Below are 9,729 nucleotides of genomic sequence, written 5' to 3'. Positions count from 1 at the left end.
CACCGAGGAAAACATCTTTTTGCGAGCCTTATCCAGCCCTGGATGTGTTCCACTGTTATGTCATACACCCAGCAGCCATTGCATCTAGAAGTGACATCTGTTCATGTGGGTGGTGGTCCTAAACCTTCACATATACTTTCATAAACTTCATATTGGTACCTGAGTTTCTTGACACCCTCAGAGTTCCTGTCAAAGGGGACAGTGTACAACTGTTTCATCCTGATCTGATGTTTCTGTAACACTCTTGAAATGGTTGTAGTGCTTACACTGTCAATGTTTGGAAATATGTTCTTGTCTGCGATTATGTTGTTGCGTATTTCTCTTAGCCTGATGCTGTTGTTGACAATGACCATCTCAACTATTGTATCCTGCTGTTGAGGTGTAAACATTCTTCCCCTTCCCCCTGTGTGACTGTGTGCGGTAACCGCTGGGTCCTGTAGTGAGTCAAAGACAAATGTGCACTGATACATCTGCTTTTTCTGGAGACTTCTCAAATCACAGTACTGCTGTAATATACACATCAGTTGAACTCCTTCAGTCAGAATGCTGTAAATACTGTATAGTACTTGTTGGTTTGCCTGAAAATCCTCACTATTGAAGCGACTGTGGATCTAGGCAAGTTTGGTTGAACCCTCAACCTGATTCCCTCAGGGACAGACCATGATTTACCACATGATCAATGACTGTGGCTCTGATTTCACCAGACACAACTGTTCTTCCCCTCCCACGATGTCTTCTTCCTCTACCTCTGGCTGCATCCATTTTCCCCACCAAGGCTAAAGAATGCAAATGCCAATCCAAAGGTGGCCCCTTTTGTATAAGTGGTAACAAACAACAAACACCTGGGTAGGTTGTTCACTGAAATGACAGCCAGGTGTTTCAACAGTACATATACAGCAGTAATAGTGGAAAAATCTCTTCAGTGACAACTACATCTATATTTACCCTATATACATGCACATTTCAATGCAAGTATGATCACTTTTGTATAGATGGTAACAAGGCTGCAAACAAAAAAAAATGAATAAACTGAATAAACTTTCTGCTCAAATCAGAATGATCTGTCTTACGTATTTCAAGCCTATAGTTTCATTTTTCTGCCAAAATGCAGCATATTTCCTTCCACAATGATCAGAATTGTATTGGGTTTTGAACTGAAAGTTAACTTTTGAACAGAGTATCTAAATGTCTGCAAAATTTGCTGTATTTGTACAAACATTTGCTGGTAGTGAACACTGACTGAGAGAGGTATTGTGGTGATTGAATGCCTTTAGTATGAAAGCAATGCAAAAATATCCACAGTTTAGTTCACATAGTCTAATGATATGGTGAATGTGTTAAGTGTTTTGAAAAAGTGGACATGGTATTGAGACAAGAGTGAAAACGATTGTAAAAAAACTGTAAGTTATCCAGGAACATACAGAGGAAAACTCTGAAGGTTTCTAAAGGGAGAGGAAGAGCTGTGGTGCAGTCTTAGCAGTTGTAAGTCTTTAGCCTGTGTGAACGGGTGGGCAGGGCCTCTGTTCTGACTACAGTGGGGCAGGGGCTCTGTTCTGACTACAGTGGGGCAGGGCCTCTGTTCTGAATACAGTGGGGCAGGGGCTCTGTTCTGACTACAGTGGGGCAGGGGCTCTGTTCTGACTACAGTGGGGCAGGGGCTCTGTTCTGACTACAGTGGGGCAGGGCCTCTGTTCTGACTACAGTGGGGCAGGGGCTCTGTTCTGACTACAGTGGGGCAGGGCCTCTGTTCTGACTACAGTGGGGCAGGGGCTCTGTTCTGACTACAGTGGGGCAGGGGCTCTGTTCTGACTACAGTGGGGCAGGGGCTCTGTTCTGACTACAGTGGGTAAACACTAATTCTGATTGGAGGTGGGGTGGGTGACAGCAGACAGGGCATGTGACCTGGGAGAGCAGGCACACTTGGAGGGAGAGTGGAGTGAAATGGCCTGCTTTTTGTCTTCCAGCTATTCCTGCTGCTGAGATCTCCGTGCCAGTGGTGGCAGCCCCGGGAAGTGACATCACCCTCAGCTTTTCTTTTCCACTCAGGGAAACTGACCAACTCTTCAATCTAATAGTGGTCTGGGTGCATGGTAATGAGGTGGTGCACAGTTACTACAAAGCAAGAGATAATCTGGAGGAGCAGAGTCCAGCATACAGGGGGCGCAGTCAGCTGTCCCCAGACCAGCTGGCTGTGGGCGATGCCTCACTCAGGCTAACAGGGGTGCGAGCGAGTGACCATGGCATGTACACGTGCAGTGTGAGGAATGAGCAGGGCTGGAAGATTTTGAAGCAGATTTTTCTGTGGGCTTTCCCACTGTAGTCAGAACAGAGCCCCTGCCCCACTGTAGTCAGAACAGAGCCCCTGCCCCACTGTAGTCAGAACAGAGCCCCTGCCCCACTGTAGTCAGAACAGAGCCCCACCCGTTTACACAGGCTAAAGGGGCCTCTGTTTACATCAGCAGTGAGGAGTGCAAATAATTTTGGACAGTAGAAAAGCAGAACATTTTCAACAGAATTTACGACTTACGAATTAACAGGTGCAGGGCAAATATAAGACTTCTCATTATACGCATCATATTCTCCCAAACCTGCAAAAAGAGTGAAGATGTTATTGTGGCTACACTGCAATTTAGGTTTAATTAAGGTTCTTCCATGAACTTCCAGTTGTTTTAAATATCAACCTAAATGTAGTACAGCAGTTTAAGTCTAATATGAAAGAAAGGGAAGACTACTTCACTGAAATCACTTCACTGAAAATCACCCAAATGCCCATCCATTTAACGGCAGGTAGTCATTGCTGCTAAAGGTAGAGCAGATGGTACTTCCTCACATGGGTGATATGGACGTTTGAGAACATTTTTTATTTAATTTTAATTCCCTCGAACACCACACACATACATCACATCTTGAAGAACAGAACGCCACTCAAATCGGAACGCTACACTCACCACTTATTACTGCAGCATTACTGTATTTCTGGCGCTCCGAACAGCAGTAACTTTTGAGCTGAAAGCAGAGGAAGTAGCTCTGAAATAGGCAACTTAAAACCGAAACCCGAAACATACCACAGCCATAGTCACGCCCCCGGGTTAGAATAACCATGTGAGCAAGTACCAATAGGATATTTTACCTATATTTGCTATATCATTTGACAACAATATCCAATATATTTTTTATCAGGTCCGACAACCTGAAAGTATTTTGAGCATTTCCATACCAAGTTGACATTTTTATGAGTAGTTTTTGAGAACGAGAGCTTTGTTTTGACACCTGCGGCAGTTTCCATCTGCACTTGCATCAATTCTGGTGGTACACTGACGTTACGTTAAATCGCTTCAATACACCGGATCGATCGATAGACAGCAGTGGATAAATAGATAGATGAAATACATACAGACAGTGTGAAACAAATAAATAGCAAACAGAATAGCCTAAGAATCATGTGTTACAGTGCAATGACAGAGATAAAATAGGCTTAAAATAAATAAATGAAACGGTCTGTATTAGCTTGGAGAAATAAACTAAATGGGCCTAACATCGGGAAACAAGAAATATCTGCATATTTGGCACTGAGCTGATCATTTAAAATGTTCACACACTGGGCGATATTGGCTCAGGTGGTGAGACCAGTCTTACCGCCTCACCAGAGGGTTGCCAGTTCGATCCCCCACCTGGGCTGTGTCAAAGTGTCCCTAACTCCTAGACACCTAACCACTAAATGCTCCTGATGAGCTGGTTTGGGCCTTTCATGGCAACCAATCGCCGTTGGTGTGTGAGTGTGTGTATGCATTGGTGAACGAGAAGCATCAATTGTACAGCGCTTTGGTCTTGTAACAATGTTTTAATACAAAAATCTTACATATTGTACCTTTAGGAATAAAATGTCATATGCCGCGGCAACAAGGAGAGTGAGGAAAGAAAAGAAAACTGTGAGGAAAGTGCAGGACAGTCACTGGAAGAACAACCAAGGGGGTATGACAGAGATATAAACATGGACAGGAGAAGGCGTTTCATTATTATGGTAATAAACTGTGCTCGTGAGATTGAAACGAAGTCGGAAGGAATCAACAAGTGCACGCCGAAATATGTGTACAAAAAAAAACCGTGATGACATAAAACATTCAGTAGGTGGGGGTAATCCACAAATCTTCCCGCCATTAACCAACACTGAAAAAAAGAAAAAGAAGAAGAAGAAGAAGAAGCCGTTGATCAGGTCGCAAGATATCCGTCATATGTAAGCGATCCTTTTGAATGGAGGATGAGAAGTAGCTCCATAGAAATATATACTGTATGTCTATGAGAAGCTCCGTGAAGCTAGCAACATTGAGACTTCCTGTACAGAACTTCCGGTCTCAAATTCTGTCTTTCCGTCAAAATAAAAGCTGCTGATTAACGTTAAATAATTAGAACAAAGTTACTGCGTTTTCAGCGCTTTCTTACAGAATTACCATCGTTTAAATTCATTTCTTATACAACTTATAAAAGTCAGCAAGCAACTGGCTTGCTTTTTGACTAGTTATTTTGATGTAGGCCAAGCATAAATTGCTTTACACTGTTGGTTTATGAACAGCTCATTTTCATACCTGCTTACTGTTTGAAAAAAATGTTACCAAATGAACTGGGGCATACATTAAATCTATGTATAGTATCTATAGTATTATACATTTATTATCTAAAATCATATTCCCAGTAATTGTTGCTGTATTTACAATCTGGTGTGGACATGTAATGCTATTGACTGTCAATTCACAAGGAGCTCATTTGCATAGCTGATAACTCAAAAACTATGAATTGTTACCAAATAAAAGTGGGTATATATTTACTAGTTGGACCTATATCTTTAATACTGTATAGTATTTTCTGTGAAATCATGTTCCCAGAAATGGTTGCTGTGTGTCAGGTGTGGGGTGGGGTCAATTCACGAGCTGCTCATTATAGACCTATATACCCAGCAATAAACCCAAACCATGCAATTTTACAATAAAATTAAAGTCAAATCAACTTTATTTGTGTTGCAAATTTCACACTAAATTTGTCAGTACATGCTTTAGAGCAGTGCTTCTCAACCAGGAACTTATTAAATTAATTAAGGGAATTTTTGGTGGTATGATTGGATCAGTTATTAAATCAGTTGTTTCAGTTTCTGGTTACAACAAAAACCTTCTGGCAAGACTAGAGTTGAGGAACACAGCTTTAGAGCAAGCCCCAGCCTTTCCCCCCACAAAACCATGCCTAGGGCAACAGGGGCAAAGAAAAACTTCCTAGGTGGAGAAGGAAGAAACCTCAGGAGGAACTAGCCAGACTTAAGAAGGAGGGCCCATCCTCCTCTGGCCAGTTTAGGGGTGACAATGATGGTCAGATCAGACAATTAACAATTAATTCAGAATAATTTGGTTGTGTGATGAGTTTTGAAAGTGTGCAAATACAGTAACAATTGCTGGGAACATGATTTCACAGATAGAAACTATACAATGCTAAAGATCTATAGGGTCTATAGAGTAAATGTATAGCCCCTTTCATTTGGTAACAATTTGCAGTTTTGGAGTTATGAGCAATGCAAATGAGCTGGTTGGCAATTTACAGTCTATGGCAATGCATGCACACCTGACACACAGCAACAATTGCTGGGAACATGATTTCACAGAAAAGAGTGTACAATATTAAAGATACAGGTTGATGGCTTAAACATATACACCCTTGTAGTTGGTAACAATGTATAGTTTTTTAGTAATTAGTTATACAAATCAGTTGGTTGTGAACTGATAGTGTATAAAAATACGTGTTTTTGCCGCACGTGAAATGCAACTCGTGGCAAACAGTTTTTATAGAAATTAGTGCACATTTTTATATTCTCTACAAATATATCACAATTATATCCAACTGTATTAATTTTTAAAAGAAAAATGAAAAAATGACAGTTCATAAATCATTTTATTCACCGAACTTTTATTTTGATAAATGCGAACCGGAATTCTCCAAATGTGGCCAGCAACATTTGCCAAGTTCGCAGAGCTGACCGCAATGGAGAGACAAGATTTGGAAAGAATTATTACTGATTTTCAGGTGGGCTTGTGTGCGATGGCTAAGATATATTCTTCTGCTAATGTTGGAAAGGCTGACAAAACCATAGGAACCTAGACATATAAGATAATATTTGAGATTGCAGTAAGGCTTTAAGAGTGGGCAGTTTCTGTTCATGAAGTTGATGACCAGTTAATCTAAGCTAACGTTAACTAATCTAACGCTAGGCAGGTATAGTCTTAGCTAGCTAGATAGCTTAAAAGATCTAACGTGATCTAATCAGCTAGTCCGTATTTAAACTAATGTAACGTTATCTGACGTTGCCCATGTCCTGCTAGTTGTGAACAAGTTGTGAACGTTTACTGTTTCATCTCTGCTCACACTGAACGAATGTCACGTAACGTTCCGTTAGCTATCAACATAACGTTACAAAATATATTTTTATTAGTTAACTTGCATATTGGTGGTAACTTAGTTGTGTCTTTGCTTCGGTAACGTAACACATGTAAGTTAGCTAGTTTTATAGCTAGTCTGTATTTTCTATCGTTTTTTTTATTTGAATGTACAGTATGGGACGTTACTTAAATGAAACGGGTTTTGTAGACAAATTGCTGATTGTGTTCTTGTCGTCTCCCGTCTCAGGCAAGAGCTCGTGGATTTCTGGTAAGGAAAGAGTTGGGCGCGGTGCGCCAGGATTATGAAGACGTAGTGAGGGAGATCGAGGGGGACCTCGGCCACCTGGACTGGAGGGGGGGCATAATTGCAATACCCCTCTTCACGAAAAACGCAAGTAGCGCTTTCATGTGCAAGGTTTACATCGCCCCTGATGTGAAATCCAGCTATGCCAGCTTAAAAATTGAGCTGGTCAAGTTGGTCACAAGCTGTTCTCACTGGGTATGAGCTTGTCAAGCAGCTACCAGCTGTCTCAAAACATAGCTTGAGCTGGTCAAACCATATCAAGCTGTCTGAACTGTTGAACCAGTAGTGGTCATTGTCATATGTATTGTCACTGTCTTGTGTCTTTGTAGGCCTTTGTGTGGCAGAGCAGTAACACTACTTCAGATGAGAGATCAGGAGACGCTTGCGGTGTTTCTGATTTAACACGGCCGCTGGGAGAACCCGGAGAAGGAACGTCGCCGGAACGCCACCAACAAGGCCCGCCGCCTGACTGCGGTCAGGCTGCGAGGGGCAGCGCGTCCCCCCGGCCAGCAGGGGGCGACGCTGATCAGAGTACAGCTGAACTCCTGGAAGGACGGGATCCAGGGAGCCGGGCCGGTGAAGAAGCACTTGTGTGGGACAGGGCTGCTGTGGACACTGCCTACAGCTTCCTGCAGAAAGGTACTCCCGGAGGCTCTGTGTGTGTGTGTGTGTGTGTATGTATGTGAGTGTGAGTGTGAGTGTGAGTGTGAGTGAGTGTGTGTGTGAGAGTATGTGTATGTGTGTATGTGTGTGTGTGTGCTTGTGGGAGTTAGGTGTGTGTGTGTATGTGTGTGTGTGTGTGTGTGCTTGTGGGAGTTAGGTGTGTGTGTACGTGTGTGTGAGAGAGAGTTAGTTAGGGGTGTGTCGTTGGGAAGGCTGTGACTTAGTCCTCTCTCTGTCTCTCTCCCTCTCCCTCTGTCTCTCACTCTCTCCCTCTCTCTCTCCCTCTCACTCTCTCCCTCTCTCTCTCCCTCTCACTCTCTCCCTCTCTCTCTCCCTCTCTCTTCTCCTGCAGGATCACCACGGCGATCCCTGGCTAAGGACATTCCCAGGAAGCAGGTGGATCTCTGCCTGCACCGGAACAACCTCTCCATGGAGCTGCTCTGGCTGCAGCAGGCTATCAACAGCAGGAAGAAGGTGTGTGCACATGTGTGTGCGTGTGTGTGTGTGTGTGTGCGTGTGTGTGTTTGTGCGCTTGTGTGTCTGAGTGTGTCTGGGCGTGTCTGTGTGTGTGTGTGTGTGTGTGTGTGTGTGTGTGTGTGTGTGTGTGTGTCAGTCATTGTCATTGGGAGACATTGGCTCAGGAGGTAAGAACAATCGTCTGGCGGTTGGAGGGTTGCCAGTTCGATCCCGCCTTGGGTGTGTTGAAGTGTCCCTGAGCAAGACACCTAACCCCCAAATGATTGAACACTGAATATTGATCTCTTTGTCTTTGTGTCTCTCTCTCCCCCTCTCTCTCTCTCTCTCTCTCTCTCTCCCTCTCTCTCCAGTATCTGCTGCTGAAACAGAGACTGGGTGCTGTGGAGTGATAGATCATTCCTGCTGGAAGTGGCTCTGATATCTGTGTACATACTATCACTTAGTCTGGATTTATGTTTGTTCATCTGCCAATGAAAGAAACAGGGAAATATCTATTTTTGTATGTAGAAATGTAAAAACGAAACTATATTTTTTGTCTCAGACAGTTTTGATTGGTAGCCATGAATTAAAATCGAATGAATAAAATGATGCGCTGGTCTTTGGTTATTTCAATGGGACGTTCTTGTGGGAAACCAGTGAATTTTTCCAGAAAAGCCAAAGAATTTCTAAACAGAAGACACTGGATGAAGCAATGCCCACCTGCATCCGAAATGCATCACAAAATGTTTTTGATTTTGAAAATTAATATTCTACGGCTAAAAATTGCCCCCTTGTGTTCCCTGCGTTTGAGTGATGTTGAGTTGTCGGTGAATCCCAGCTCCGCTAGTTACTCAGCGTCTCTGCTTCCGTACGGAGGAGGATTTGGGACTGTACTGCATGCACCGGTCACACTGCAAACGTGTGTTTTGGTCTTTCATTAGACTGGAGATCTTTGCTTGTTTTAATGTACTGTTTGCTTGACAAACAAAATGCTCTTACCCCATTTAAGTAAAGACAACCACAGTGTCTTTACTCATTGGCAATATTTCTGTCGTATTTTTGGCAAAAACTAAAATAATTACGCAATATAAGACTAAAAGACACATTAAAATACGAATTACTTATTTGTTGCTGTCTGCAGTGTAGGTTCACCGTTTGGAGGCGGTTGTTATCGTACGCTATACACTGGTCACACTGAAAAAATAAGTGTCTTAACATGTGTTTTAGTCGTGCAATAAGACTTAAGATCTATTTTCCCACTCAACTAGAAACTATTAGCTCACTAGAAACTATTAGCTTATTCGCTGATTCGTGCGTGCGTGCATGCGTGTGTGTGCGCGTGTGTGTGTGCGCGTGTGATGTGTTGGGTGGCCTGTAGTGCAGTGGTTAAGGTAAATGACTGGGACATCGGTCGGTGGTTCTAATCCCGGTACAATAGCTGCAATACGATCTGCACAACCGTTGGGCCCTTGAGCAAGGCCCTTAACCCTGCATTGCTCCAGGGGAGGATTGTCTCCTGCTTAGTCTAATCAACTGTACATTGCTCAGGATAAGAGCGTCTGCCAAATGCCAATAATGTGATGTAATGTATATAATTCCCCATCATCCAATTTTGAAATCAGTCAAAGTGTGTGTGTCACAATATAACATTAAAATACTTGAGAACCAGCGCCTTTTTGAAACAAAAGGATGTGACTTCGGTCAATGGCAGGGAGGTGATTTGTTGCTTAGTGGCGATTTATCTGTTAAGGTGAAAACAAATATTAGGCTCCATTGATTACAGTGCTCACGTTTGTGGTGACCAACATTTGCCGCCTTGAACGCACGTCAGGTTCACTGTATTTAGAGTGGACAGGGCCAGGTTAACCACACACGTCAGGTTAACCACAC

General features: G+C 43.0%; 1 protein-coding gene across 1 annotated transcript; it reads left to right on the top strand.

The window, feature by feature from the left end:
* The first annotated feature begins 5,962 nt into the window (after positions 1 to 5,962).
* iqcc (IQ motif containing C) lies at positions 5,963 to 8,445 on the top strand. Its single transcript, XM_061249272.1, has 5 exons — positions 5,963 to 6,063; positions 6,664 to 6,807; positions 7,050 to 7,359; positions 7,736 to 7,857; positions 8,211 to 8,445. The coding sequence occupies exons 1-5, from the start codon at positions 5,980 to 5,982 to the stop codon at positions 8,247 to 8,249; spliced, it is 699 nt and encodes a 232-aa protein (XP_061105256.1). The 5' UTR covers positions 5,963 to 5,979; the 3' UTR covers positions 8,250 to 8,445.
* The last annotated feature ends 1,284 nt before the right edge of the window (positions 8,446 to 9,729 follow it).

Source organism: Conger conger, chromosome 1 (genome assembly GCF_963514075.1).
Source record: "Conger conger chromosome 1, fConCon1.1, whole genome shotgun sequence".
NCBI classification, from domain to species: Eukaryota; Metazoa; Chordata; class Actinopteri; order Anguilliformes; family Congridae; genus Conger; species Conger conger.
Note: the sequence above shows the minus strand (reverse complement) of the source record. Positions and strands in the feature narration are given on the sequence as shown.

Coding starts and splice junctions, on each gene's coding strand:
- iqcc (XM_061249272.1), top strand. CDS start 5,980: ATGTGGCCAGCAACATTTGCCAAGTTCGCAGAGCTGACCGCAATGGAG. Junction 6,808..7,049: donor TACCCCTCTTCACGAAAAAC/GCAAGTAGCGCT, acceptor GTGTCTTTGTAG/GCCTTTGTGTGGCAGAGCAG. Junction 7,858..8,210: donor CTATCAACAGCAGGAAGAAG/GTGTGTGCACAT, acceptor CTCTCTCTCCAG/TATCTGCTGCTGAAACAGAG.